At 39.1% G+C, this 14,827-nt stretch overlaps 1 protein-coding gene across 1 annotated transcript in view; it reads right to left on the bottom strand.

Annotated features, from left to right (window-relative positions):
* The window catches only part of RNF121 (ring finger protein 121), a 72,737-nt gene that overhangs the window by 35,799 nt on the left and 22,111 nt on the right, over positions 1-14,827 (bottom strand). Inside the window, exons 2-3 of the mRNA XM_037135682.2 lie at positions 11,494-11,531; positions 8,276-8,417 (exon numbers count right to left, since the gene is read on the bottom strand). Of these exons, the coding sequence (XP_036991577.1) occupies positions 8,276-8,417; positions 11,494-11,531 (180 nt within the window). The remainder of the gene's footprint in view (positions 1-8,275; positions 8,418-11,493; positions 11,532-14,827) is intronic.

The raw sequence follows: 14,827 nt of genomic DNA, 5'->3' as shown, positions 1-14,827 counted from the left end.
TCAAGTGCTACTTTCAGCTGATGTAATTGGAAGCAGTACTTACTGAAATTAAGTACTTGGTTTTCTGGAAGGAGTTCATAATAGAGGACTCCTTTCCAATCCCACCATATACACAGTATCACCTTCTCTGGATGAAGACCACTCTTTGGCATGGTTCATTCCGCTTGCTCCACAATCTCTTCCATTCCACATTACTGTAAAGTATCCATTTTTTGTTGCCCATCACAATTTGTTTTAAAAATGGAACATTTTTGTTTTATATTTAAATAGAAAATTGCATGTGGAAATATAGTCGAGAAGATTTTTTTCACTTATGTGGAACCCAAACATCAAAGCAATGAACATAACCAAGCTGGTGCAAAGGATTTTCAACACTTCATTTGGATATTTTGAGTATGTTGGCTATCTCCTGTGTGCTATAACATTGATTGTTCTCAATTAATGTCCTGATTTGATCACTATCAACTGGTCTACCCAAACCATGGAGCACTGTCTACAGACAAATCTCCAGCATGACATTCTACTAACTACTTTTGACACATTCAGTCGGTCACAGCACCTTCTCCATTCACTGCACAAATCTTTTTTGTGTTTCAGTTGCATTTTTACCTTTCCTGAAATAACAAAGTATAATAACTGCCACAGTTTCTGGTCTCTCTGCTCCTTTTCCCCATCTGGACGACTATTTCTTCTTTTAATCCTGGGTTGTCAGACTTCCATACAGTTCAATTTTCTGGCAGTTCTGTTTGCTTTTTGTTTGAAGTTAGTTGTGATTCTTCTTATGGTTGTGTGAGGAGGCAAAGTGTGTCTACCTATGCCTCTGTCTTGGCTGGAAGTTCAGTTGTCAGGTCTGAAAACAAGGAGAAATCCTTGCTTCATCTCTTACACTCACACTGCAGTCTCAGTCCACTTCACAAAACTCATTCTAATTCCAACCACTTACACCACCATTCCTGCTACCCAAATCGAATCCACCACTGTCTCTGACTTCAGTTACTGCGGTTTCCGGGGAACCATTCGCACATGCTTTCTGTTTTGCCTCACACCTTCAACTATTAAAAATTGTTACACTTTTTTTTTTAATGCACATTGATACGAACAGCTGTCACAATACAATCTAACAAAACTGGTTCACATGAAGTTTATGACAACTAAGCACCACTAGAGCCAGCTGAGGGCAACTGAACAAACTTTTCAGCCAATAGTAAGGGCCAACTGTATGCACTGTTTTGGGTCATTTTATAAAAGGGACTTGAGATAGCATTTTGGTATCCATGGGAGTCTTAGAATGAATCCCCCATAAATACCAAGAGAAGAGTAAAATGTCTGGGGAGTCAAAAGTTACACGCAGATTTTCAGCTGTACTGGGGTCAACACTCCTAACCCCAGCACTGTTTAGAGTCAACCATATAATGAATATAGATAATATTGTTCAAATCATCAAACTTACTAAGAAATTAGAACTTAATTATTCCAACCACTAAAAAGAAAGAATAGTTATGTAATGTGACAGAGGTACTAAATACCACTACAATGGCTATCATATTACAATATATAAATGTATCATATTAAATGTTGACACCTTAAATGTACACAATGTTGTACGGCAAATATAAAAAGATAAATTGGACTTCATCAAACTGACAGATGTTTATGCATCAAAGGACACTATAAAGAAAGTGAGAAAGCAACCTATAGAATGAAAAAAATTTGTAAAGCATATATCTAATAATGGTCTAGTATTCAGACCATATAAAAAAACCTCTTATGAAAAGGGAACCTTCATGCATTGTTGGTGAGACTGCAAACTGGTGCAGCCACTTTGGAAAACAGTATGAAGGTTCCTTAAAAAATTAAAAATAGAACTGCCTTATGACCTAGTGATTCCACCTCTTGGATACATACCCAAAGAAAACCAAAACGGTAGTTCAAAAGAATATATGTACCCCTATGTTCATTGCAGCTTTATTTAGAATCGCCAAGTCATAAAAGCAATCCAAGTGCCCATCAACAGATGAATAAAAAAGTAGCAGAACATACATACAATGGAATATTACTCAGCCATAAAAATGAAATCTTACCATTTGTGACAGCATAGATGGATTGCCAGTGTATTATGCTAAGTGAATTAAGCAACACAGAGAAAGACAAATGCCATACAATTCCACTCATATGTGGAATCTAAAGAACAAAATAAACAAACAACATAGAAACAGACTTATAGATGTAGAAAACAGACTGACAGTGGCCAGAAGGAAAAAGGCTTGGGGGGCGGGGTAAGGAATTAAAAAGTGCAAATCAGTAGTTACCAAACAGTCATGGGGAAAGTACAACAGAGAATATACCAGGGGGAACCCCCCAAAACTTGAATTTATTTGTATAAAATTGTATATTTATTCTTACATATTTAAACTTCAATCACCTTCAAAGTACTCTCCATTTGATGCAATACACTTATCTAGATGTTTTTTCCACTGCTCAAAACGTTTGTTTATTTATTTATCTTTAGAAGGGAAGGGAAGGAGAGAAGGAGAGAAATATCAATGTATGGTTGCTTCTGGTGCATCCCCTGCTGGGAACTGGCCTGCAACCCAGGCATGTGCCCTGATGGGGAATCGAACCGCGATCTTTTGGTTCGCAGGTCCATGTTCAATCCACTGAGCTACACCAGCCAGGGCCAAAGCGGTTTTTTAACTCATTGATTTTGATGCCTTTTAGTGCTTTTGCAGTTTTTTGTTTCATCTCTTCCACATTGCCAAAATGTTTCCCTTTGAGGATTTTTTCCACCCAGGGATACCAAAAAAAGTCAGTTGGGACGAGATTGGGTGAACAGGGAGGGTGGGGCATGAGGGTCATGCTATTTTGGTCAAAAACTGCTGAACACTCAGTGGTGTGGGTAGATGCACTGGTAAGTCACCCATCATGAAATGGGCAAAAAGCATTCAAAGAATCTTAAAAACAAATTCACTGAAGCTGAACACTGCCTCTCACAACAGTGCCAAATGGTACAATGATACAGTAGGATATAGTAGGGTACAGTAGGAATACTAGGATCCCCGAAAACTCACCTAGTGGAGGAAGCCTGTACTATAAGGGGCCCACTCTTTAGTAGATAATTCCAGTTTTTTTTTGGGGGGGTCCCTCCTTATAGTCAATAATATTGTAATAACTATGTATGGTGCCAGGTTGTTACTGGGAATATAGGTGGGATTATTTTGTAAAGTATATGACTATCTAATCACTACCTAAAACTAATATAAAATAATATTAAATGTCAACTGTAATTTAAAAATAAAACTTAAAAAGGACTCTCACAAATGCAACAACAAAAAAAATACAAAATTCCATTAAAATGGACAAAAAACTTGAATAGATATTTCTCCCAGGAAGATATTCAAATGGCCAATAAATACAACAAATAATGCTCAACATCATTAGTCATTAGGGAAATATAATCAAAACTACAATGAAGTACTACTTCCTACCACTAGAATGGCTATAATTAGAAGAGAGAGAGAGGTAAGTTTTGGTGAGAGTGTGGGGAAATTGGAACCTATTGTGGATTAGGATGTAAAATGATGCAGCTACTATGGAAAATCATTTAGCAGTTCCTCATAAAGTTAAACATAGAGTTATGTATGACCCAGAAATTCTACCCCAGGATATATCCAAGAATTGAAATTAGATGTTCAAATGAAAACTTATAATGAATGTTCACAGCAGCACTATTCACAATAGCCAAAAAACATGGCAACAACCCAAATGTCCATCAACTGATAAATGCATAAGCAAAACACGGTATATCCACCCAATGGAACATTATCCTACCACAAAAAGGAAAGAAATACTGACAGATACTACGACATAGATGAACCTGGAAAACATGCTATATGAAAGAAGTCAGACACAAATTATGTTACATGAAAAATGGCAGGCTACATATTGTATTATTTGATTTATGTGAATATCTAGAAGAGGCAAATACATAGAAAGTAGATTCGTGGTGCCAGAGTTTGGTGAGAGAGAAAAATAAGGAGCGACTCCTTAATGGGTACAGCACTTCCTGCAAGGTAATGAAAATGTTCTGTAACTAGTGGCAATAGTTGCACAACATCGTGGATATACTAAAAGCCACCGAATTATATACTTAAAATGGTTAATATAGTGTATTTTATGTGAATTTGTCCTCAAAAATAATTCATATTCCTTTTTGACCTAAAACAGCACCTGGAGATATTTTTGTCTTGAGTTTTTTCTCTTAGGAGTGACGGTAATAGTTACCAACGTTAGCTTTAGTATTTACAAAACATTTTGCCATACAATTTTATATCATCTCCATAACCCAACTTAGAGATGAAACACTGAGGCTCAGAGACATATAAAATATAGCTAGGAAATGGGAGAGCTGGCTGCTGGAGCTACACTGGTCTGACTCCACTGAATTACGCCGTCTCCAAGGCAAACCGCTTCAACTTCTGAAAAGCTTGAAAAAGGATAGGAGATGCCATTGGGTACAGGCATCTTGGGCAATTTTTCTTTTCCCAAAGTTAGTATTTTAATTAAAGCACTAACAACATTCTTGTGCACAACAGAAATTTTAACAAAACTAATACAGATTGTTGACAGCAGCACAAAGCAAAAAATTAAAGATTTCCTTTGCTAAATTTCTAAACACATAGGTTTAAATTTCTCAGTGTGCCATAGTGTTTGCATCTCCTTTTACCAGTGAAGTTCAGAACAATGTTTACAGGGCATGGCAGTGAAGTAAGGAGGTAACTATGCATGTTCTTTACACAACCAGCCTCATTAGGCTACAGCCATACTTCCTGTTAAGGATTAACTCGTGAATGCCACAACTGATTTCCTAACACTCTATGTCTTACAGAGGTTCCTAAGGAGGAAGCAGAGGGGCCAGTGATACCCAACCTGAAAGGGTACATACAACTGACCCTCCCACAATTTCACCCACCCCCAGACCCCTTTCTCTTTGGTAACCACCAACCTGTTCTCTGTATGAGTTTGTTTTTGTTGTCCTTTGTTTATTCATTGGTTTTTAGATTCCACATGAGTAAAATTATATAGTATAATATTTGTCTTTCTCCACCCCACTTACACTACTTATAAGTGATATAAGCACAATACTACCCTTCAGGTCTATCCATGTTGTTGCAAATGGCAAGATTTCAGCTTTTCTATGACTAAGTAGTGTTCCACTGTGTATACGAGTATATGTACTACATCTTCTTTATCTACTCATCTGTAGATGCACACTTACATTGTTTCCGTATCTTGGCTATTGTAAATAGTACTGCAATAAACATAGGAATGTGTACATCTCTCCAAACCAGTGTTTTTGTATTCTTCAGATAAATACCCAGAAATGGAATTGCGGGGTCATATGGGTCACTGTATTCTTTTTTTTCGGGAATCTGCTTACTGTTTCTAGAGTGGCTGCATCCCGTTTACATTTCCATTAACAGTGTAAAAGGGTTCCCTTGTCTTCATATCTTCTCCCACACTTGTTATTTCTTGTCTTTTTGATAACAGTCATTGTCCTAACAGGTATGAAGTGATAGCTCACTGTGGTTTTGATTTGCATTTGCCCAATAATTAGTGACGCTGAGTATCTTTTCATGTGCCTGCTGGCCATTTGTATGTCTTCTTTGGAAAATGTCTAATCAGATCCTCTGCCCATTTCTTAATGGCCTGTTTGTTTTCATGTTATTGAGTTGTGTGAGTTCTTCACTTATTTTGAATATTAACCCCTTATCAGATGTGAGTTTTTCGAGAATCTTCTCCCATTCACTGGACTGCCTTTCCATTTGATTGATGGTTTCCTTTGCTATGCAGAAACATTTTAGTTTGAAGTACTCCCATTTATTTATTTTTATTTTTGCTTCCCTTGTCTTTTAAATCACATCCACAAAAAACATTTCTAAGACTAGTATTAAGGTGCTCATTGACTATGTTATTTTCTAGGAATTTTATGGTTTCAGGTTTTAATTCATTTAAAATTAATTTAAAATTAAATTAATTCATTTAAAATTAATTTTTGTATATGGTATAAAACAGTGGTCTAGTTTCATTCTGTTCATGTGACAGTGTAATTTTCCCAATACCATTCACTGAAGTGAGTGACCTTTCTCCATTGTAAGTTCTTGGGTCCTTGGTCGTAAATGAATTGTCCATATATGTGTGGGTTTAATTCTGTTCCATTGATCTGAGGATCTGTTTTATGCCAATACCATAATGTTTTGATTACTATAGATTTATAGTATAATTCAAAATAAATGAGTGTGATTTGTTCTTCTTTGTTTTGTTCTTTTCTCAATATTGTTCTTCTTTCTCAAGACTGCTTTAGCTGCTCAGGATGTTTTGTAATTTTATATAAATTTTAGAATTATTTGTTCTAGTTCTGTAAAAAATGGCACTGGAATTTTGTAAGGAGTTGCACTGAATCTGTAGGTTGCTTTGCCTAACATTGACATTTCAATAATATTAATTCTTCCAATCCATGATCACAGAGTATCTTTCCGGTTATTTGTGTCTTCTTTGATTTATTTCATCAATATCTTATAGTATGCAGTGTACAGGTCTTTACCACCTTGGTTACATTAATTCCTAGGTAGCTTATCTTCTTTGACACAATTATGAATGGGATTGTTAATTTCTTTCTGATAGTTTGTTTTTAATATCTAGAAACATCACAGAGTTCTATATATTAATTTTTATATCCTGCTACTTCTAATGAATTTATTTGATACTTCTAGCAGTTTTTTGGTAGTCTTTTGGGTTTTCTACATATAGTATCATGTCATCTGCCAATAATAACAGTATTACTGCTTCCTTTCCAATTTATATGCCTTTTCTTTTTCTTGTCTAACTGCTATATCTAAGACTTCCGATACTAGTTGAATAAAATGGAGAGAATGGGCGTACCTGTATTTTTCCTGATTGAGAAAGTTTTCATCTTTTTACCATTGATATAATGTTTGTCATACATGTTCTTTATTTTGTCTAGGTATTTTCTTTCTACACCCACTTTGTTGCGAGTTTAAATCATAAACAGATATTGAATTTTGTCAGAAGCTTTTTCTGTATCTATGGAGATGGTAACTTTTATCCTTCATTTTGTTAATATGGCATATCACATTGATTGATTTGCAGATGCTGGACCATTCCTGCTTCTCTGGAATAGATCCCATCTGATCATGATGTATAATCTTTTCACTTTACTTTTGAATTAGATGTGCTAATATTTTGCTAAAGATTTCCGCATCTAAATTAGTCAACAATGTTGGCCTGTGGGTTTTTTTTGGTAGTGTTCTTGTCTAGTTTTGGTATCAGTGTATAATGCTGGCCTCAAAAATGAGTTTGGGAACATTCCCTCTTCTTCAATTTTTTGGAAGAGTTTGAGAATAGCTATTAACATTTTCTTTGAATGTTTGGCAGAATTCACCAGGGAAATGATCTGGTCCTGAACTGTTGTTTTGGGGGAGTTTTTTAATTACTGATTCAATCCCTTTACTAGTAATCAGTATATTCACATTGCTATTTCTTCATGATTCAGACTTGGAAGATAGTATTTTTCTAGAAATGCATCCATTTCTTCTAGGATGTCCAATTTGTTGTCATATATGGAATATCTTTTTCCATCTTTTTACTTTCAATCTGTGTGTCTGTATCTAAAGTGAATCTCTTACAGACAGTATATAGATGGCTCCTGAGGTTTTTTAATCCAACCTGTTAATCTCTACCTTTTAATAGAATTTAATCATTTACATTTAAAGTAATTGCTGATAAGGAAGGATTTACTTCTGCCATTTAGGAGTATGTTCTTTGTATTTTTTATATATTTTTGTTACATCCTTCATTACTGCCTTTTCAAAAAAATTAAGTAAATCCTACCTATAAGATTTATTAGAGGCTTGATCTTCCCAAGCAAGTGATCACTTCTCCCTCTATTTCAATAGTTCCTATTGAATATTTCCTTCATGAATATGTCCCAAATATTTAATGAATATTTAAAAGAAAGAGCCTACCCTTTCTGGCCATAAAAGTGGTCTCAGGTTCTATCCCTGTTTTCATCCTCTGAATTAATTACACCTTAAACACACATTCACCATACACTATTCACCATTCATATGTAAAGTTCATTATTATTGCCCATTCTCTGCCTACATGTGGTTTGGTCTAGGCAAGATCCTAGAATACTTAGGAAGGATTTCTTGCTTACTGGCTGACAAAGAGGAGAAACAGTGTGAAAATGGCTTACATTGTAGGAGCGGGGATGCCTTTGCTTCCACTGCACCAGGAGCAGCTGGGCCACCACCAAGGTGGCAATGAGGATGAGGATCATTTCAGCATGCATGGCTTCGTGACCACGGTGCTTGGCATGCATGCGTGCATGCTCGACCCTGAAAGCCAAACAGATGGGGTTAGCCAGGTCAGGGATGGTGTGGTGGTGAAGGGGCAGTGCTTCCCAGGGATATGCTACCAGTCCATAGTTCAGACCATTCTTGTGCTTTGCAGCTTCAGGGCACTATGCAAATTAGGGGCTAGAAATACACATGCCTTAGAGGACAGGCATTTTGGCATAGAATAGGAGTTCTGTGGGCCGAAATAACCAAGCTCAGCTACTGGGTTAAATGTGGGTGGTCTGCTGCCTGCCCCCAATGGCAAATAAAGCTGACACCTTTCCTATAACAGGAGAGAAATCCCAGGAGAAGCCTATGCCATTGCCCATTTCAGACCTACTTCAACCTGTTACTGGAAGGAAAAAGTAACCCGAGAAGATTAAAGCCATAAAGTCTCATACTCGTAGTCAATGGTATTTATGATACCAATAAAGGAGTAACACTGCAAACACATGCTAATTCCAGGGTTAAAGTTTTGCTTTTTTTTTTGGTCTTACCCTTTCTGTCAGGACAGGGATCCTGAAGACTAGTTACAGCCTGAAAAATTTGGACTGCTTTGACTTGATAGTAATTCGGGAGTAATTCCACCACTAACATCCACAGGTAAACAGCCTCCTCAAGGACTCAAGAACACTACAACTAGAAACTCTTATTTAATCTAAGGCCAGCATTCTCTTGTCCTGAGGACTGGCAGCAGGCTACTTCCTTGGCCAATAAAAGCAGAAAGCTTTCTCTAAGAACAGAGAATAGTTACTTCTACCACTCTAGGTCAAGAACCAGCTAAGGGAAAAGAATGAAGAAGAAGTTAGACAAAACTAAATGCTAACGTAGCTTGTAGTTAGGAGGTTTTATACAGACTTTTCATACATAGGAGTATTAGGGAGGGAAGGAAAGGAGAGCATAAATGGTAACTTCATGGAATTCCCAAAGATAAGAAGAACCCAGTGGGACGAATCATAGATAAACGATAAAGCAAACAGTTAACTGTAGAATCTTGGTGATGAGTGTAGGGTGTTCACTGTGCACTTTTTTCTTCTGCAGCCAATGTCAGTGAGCCAGCCAGCAAGCCAGCCAGCCACAGCAGCTAAGGGTTCATTTTACGTAAAACACTATCCTTAGTGGGAATATCTGACAAAAAGATAATGGGTTAGAGTCAGAAACTGTACGTTTCAGACATACTTCTGTGGCCTTTGGCCAAGAAAATGAACATCTCTACATTGCAACTTCTTCATTTGTCAAAAGCAGTCCATATCTTTTCTGCCTTCCTCATAGGGGTGTTGTGAGAATGAGCTAAATTAAAGGAGAGGTAACACTTTAATAACCCAAGGACTGGGGAGTTATAAAGATAACAAATAAGTTTCTTGTTCTCAGACGATGTGTAACTGAATGGGTGTGCACAACAATGAAAGAAAGGATCTAGAACAAAGACCAGAGAAGTCATCTATTTCCCATTCCCACTCAATTCAAAACTTATTTTTGATATCCTTTGAATACTTCTGTTGGCTTGAGAATATATGCCTCTGAAGGCACTCCAGTCTAGAAGTGTGTCAGCAGCCTCTGACACATTGTAGATGCTCACGGGTGCTTATGAAGAAATAAGAGGCAGAAGGTACTCTACCTCTCAATATACCTCTCGTGACTATTAAAGAAGTTTCTAATAATGAGATAAAAATCTATCTTCCTACAGCCTCAATGCCTTGGACTTAAACCTATACCTGGAACAATAAAGGACGTATTCACTCCACTTTCCCAATGCTGCCCCTTCAACGATTTCTCATGCTCTTTTTTTTTTTTAAATTATACTGTACCTAACACCATTTTCCTGGCCGTTTTAGTTCTAGAGCTTTATTTGTTTATTTTTAAAGAGAGGGAAAGGGAAGAAGAAAGAGAAGGAGAGACACATTAATGTGTGAGTACCTCTCATGCCCCCTACTGGGGGCCTGGCCCACAACCCAGGCGTGTGCTCTGACTGGGAATTGAACCAGAAACCCTCTGGTTCGCAGGCCAGTGCTCAGTAAACTGAGCCAAACCAGTCAGGGCTAGAGCTTTTTTAAAATTGTTGTTCAATTACAAGTTCTAGAACTTTTAAACACTACTCATATAAGACAATGTGAAGACCATTAATCCTAGCTGCCCTTTTCTAAATGTCATCTAGCTAAAGATCTTCATATAAGGCAGCATTTACAACACTGAGTGTGGCCTCCGCACAGTGGAGACCAAGGGCTTTGTCCCTCCCTTAAGGCGGATGGCGTAAATAGAAACCTACGAACATCTTCCAAATTACCTGAATTATTTCAGCAGCTTAGATATAAAACTGGTGCATATTAACCTTAAAGTCGTCTAAAATCTCCCTGAGTTTGTCATATGAGTTCATACCTTTGCCATTCTATATATTTACAATCAATAGTTTTAATTTTAAAGAAGGATTTTTTTCTCATTATTACATTTTATTTGGTTGATTTCAGCTCATTGGTCAGCCAACGTGTGAAGTTTGCGGGACAAGCACACCGAAACACCTTTAGTAATTAGAAATCATGACAATAAGATATTTGCTGACCTGCTCCGGTTACACCGCGAGTGACTAGCAAGTTGAGATCAGAAGCACATCTCCTGTTTTCTCAGTCAGAGCCTGCTCCCGTTTTGTGGATAATGATATGATAATAATGGTAATCATCATCAAAGCAGGTAATATTTACTGGAAGCTTACTACATGCCAGGCACTATTCAAAGAATTTCACATATATTAATCTTCACAACAACTCTATCAGGTATAGGCACTTTTTTGATCCTCATTTTACAAATGAGGAAAACGAAGGCAGTGAGAAATTAAGTAACTTGCCCACACATAGTTAGGAAATGGTAGAACTAGTATTCAAACCCAGGTGGATGAATTTGGTACAATTATGTATTACTCAGAAGTGACCCAGGTACTAGAAAAAAGTCCCAAAAGACTTATCCTACTGGTCATGAGTCACTGCCTCCCATAGACAAGGAAGCAAAAAAGGGCTGATATGCAACTCTATTAGTTGGATTAACTTATGGTTCCCAGCCTGGGGGCCCACACTGTCACACTTACCTCCACTGCTCCTCTGGGGAGAGGTGTGACATATCAACCTGTAGAAAGATACAACCAGAAACACCCATTACTGTCTTAAAACTGTCCCTGCCCAAAATAAAGTGCTCACACATTCATCAATATCTTGAAGGAATTATAGGAAGTGTCAAGAGTCACAGTCTCTATGAAGCCTTCGCCAGTACTCTAATCCCCAGTGATCTCTCCCTTCTCCCAAATCCCCAGGTACTTTGGCTCATGTCTATGACTAACACTGTTTTGCATGTCTATGCTAGGCAATGAAGAGACAAGAATGAACCTAATTCCCAAGAATGAACCCAATTCTCACAGCCTAGTGAGAAAGGTGGACATAAAAACAGAAACTTTTTTTATGAGATGCTAAAGACTACCTATGGAAGAATAAAGAGGTGGCTTCTAATTCATCCTGCGATGTAACAGATTAGTGAAAACTTCCTGGAGGAGATGTGAAATGTTATTCAGATAACGAAGTGAGAGAAGTATGTTTCAGGAAAGGGGCTAACATGAATACAAAGTTACAAAACACACAAAAAATTGAGTATGGCTATAGCAAAAAGTATAAATCCAGATTAATAGGAGTGAAGCTAAATAAAGTATCATCATATAATGCCATTTGACTCTAAACGGCCCCCATGACAGCAGGCAGAACATTATACTACGGTGAGCTAAGCTTTAGTGACAGCTCTGCTTTTAACTAGCAGTCTGGCCCTCCAACCTCAAAGTTCTGACTCTATTTGTCAGCCTTGAACTTTCAGATCAGAGTTTCTCAACCTCCGTACTACTGATGTGTTGGGCTAATTCTCTGTTTGGGGTGGAGGGGATGTTTAGCAGCATCCCTAGCCTCTACCCACTAGATGCCAGTAGCTTCCAAACAGAATCAACAACCAAAATGTCTACAGATAATGTCCAATGTCCTCTGGGGAACAAAAACTGCCCCCAGTTGAAAACCACTGCTCTAGAATAATACTAAATTCTTTTTGAGTTTGGGGTCAAGTATTTTGTAGCCATACAAAAGCACACCCAAGTCTCAGTACATTAAGTCATGCAATACATCCTTATATTGAACTGAGCTGAAAATGTTCCTTGATGTAGAGAAGAGAGAAGGCTTCAGACAAGGATCACTCAAATGAATCAATCAGCAAATATTCCTTTAGTACTTATGATGTTCAAGACCCATTCCCACTGTTCTTATAACTTCAGAAAAATACCTGAAGTGGAATGTTTGAAGTACACTGGGAAGAACTCCAGTCCACTAACTAGTCAAACTAGCACATATTTACCAGGCATCATTTATGTGTGTGTAGTGAAAATGACCAACACAAGATAGGGCTTTCTAGTTTCTACATATCCCAGCTAAGTAAAAAGGAAGGGAGGGAGGGAGGGAGGGAGGGACAGTATCCCAATACTTCACAAAGCCCATGGGTAATGAAGTCAATCATCCTTCTCCCTTTTCCTACTTCACATATTACCTCACACATTCAGAACGGTAGAAGGGGCAGAGACACAGTCTGGGCAGGTTCCGCACCCATAGTATGGCAATTAAGAATCTGGAGGGGATCTTGGCCGGATGGCGCAGTTGGTTGGAGCGTTGCCCCATGCACCAAAAACACTGCAAGTTCAATTCCTAGTCAGGGCACATACCTAGGTTGCAAGTTTGATCCTCGGTAGGGGTGCCTGCAGGAGGCAACGGATCAATGTTGCTCTCTCACATCAAGGTTCACCTCTTCCCCCACCCCTCCTCTCTCTAAAATCAATAAAAACATATCATCAAGTGAGGATTTAAAAAAAAGAATCCAGAGGGGGAGGGCTTCCAGTCAGGATGGCAGGGTAGGCCCTGACTGGTATGACTCAGTTGGTTGGGTGTCATCTCCCAAAGTGAAAGGTTGCCCATTCAATTCTCAGTCAGGTGCATGCCTGGGTTGCAGGTTTGGTCCCAGTTGGGGTGTGTACGAGAGACAATCAATCTATGTCTCTCTCACATCAATGTTTCTCTCTTTTTCTCCCTCCCTTCCTCTCTCTATAAAAATAAGTAAAATCTTTTTTTAAAAAAAGATGGCAGAGTAAGTAAATGCTGGGCTCGCCTCCTCCCACAACCACATCAAAATTGCAACCAAATTACAGAACAGACATCATTGAGAACCATCTGAACACAACTCCTACAACCTAGAATATGAAGAAGCCATGTCAAGATGGGTAGGAAAGGGGGAGACATGCAACAAGCAGGTCCCACACGCATGGTGTGGCAGCTAAGAAACGGGAGTATCTTTTGGCTGCTGAGGTCCCCCCTGAGTGAGGGGTCCCAGCCTCACACTAGGCTCCCCAGCTGAGGACTCTATTGCTGGGAAAAGAAGTGCCCATAATATTTGGCTGTGAAAACAAGTGGAAATGGCAGGGGACGGGGGTGACAGGAGTCAGGGGTTGGGGGAAACCACTAGAAAACTAGGCGCTTCAGGTCTTAAAGGAATCATGCAGACTCAATCACTCAAAATCACTGACTCTGAGCTCCAGAGCTGGGGCAGCAGCCTAGAAAGCACCAGAGACAAAGGGGAGAAGCTGAATGGACTAGCTTCAAGGAAAGGGCTTGAGGGCAGCGGTCAGGGCAGTCTTTCCCAGACGAAAGCGCTAGAAGACACCACTGTTCCTTTGTGAGCCCTCTCCAACAGGCGCACACAGGCACAAAGTTGGAACAACCCATTAAATTGGCCAACACCTTTCACCACACCCTGCTGATTCCCTGAGATCCCAGGTCCAACCACTCGCTCACCAGGCTGGAACCTCTTTCAACAACTAGTCCACACAAGCAGCCTTCCTCAGCTAGCACTAAAGATTTTCCTAAAATCTCTCAAAGGTTCACAAAGCCCACAAAAACAACAGATGGGTTCAAAGAGTCCCATACCTCTTGTTAAGTGGTCACAAACCTGGTACCCAGCAGCAGCTGGCCTTGGTTCACGCCCTAGCCTCTCCCAGGTGCCTTCAAGCCCAGCACAGGGAGCAGCTGACCTTGGCCCATATCAGAGACCCTCCCAAAGGCCCCAGAACCAACATACCTGGTGGCCAGCTTCAGACCACACTAGAGCACAACCCAATCAACACCACAAAGGACATAACCAAAGGGTGGACTCACCAGACACCATAGCTCCACTAAGCAAATCCAGCTTCATGAAGTCAGCCCCCTGCACAACAACTCATCGTCAGCAGTCATGGCCATTCCTCAGCCAGTCAGCCTGAGTCAATTTTACCCACTGACAGACATGCCAACAGCAATCAAGATTCAACTACAACAGGAAGGCACAGAGAACCACACAAGGGACACCCCCAG

The sequence above is a fragment of the Artibeus jamaicensis genome, unplaced genomic scaffold (genome assembly GCF_021234435.1).
Source record: "Artibeus jamaicensis isolate MK-2021 breed Jamaican fruit bat unplaced genomic scaffold, CSHL_Jam_final contig_64, whole genome shotgun sequence".
Taxonomy (NCBI): Eukaryota; Metazoa; Chordata; class Mammalia; order Chiroptera; family Phyllostomidae; genus Artibeus; species Artibeus jamaicensis.
Note: the sequence above shows the minus strand (reverse complement) of the source record. Positions and strands in the feature narration are given on the sequence as shown.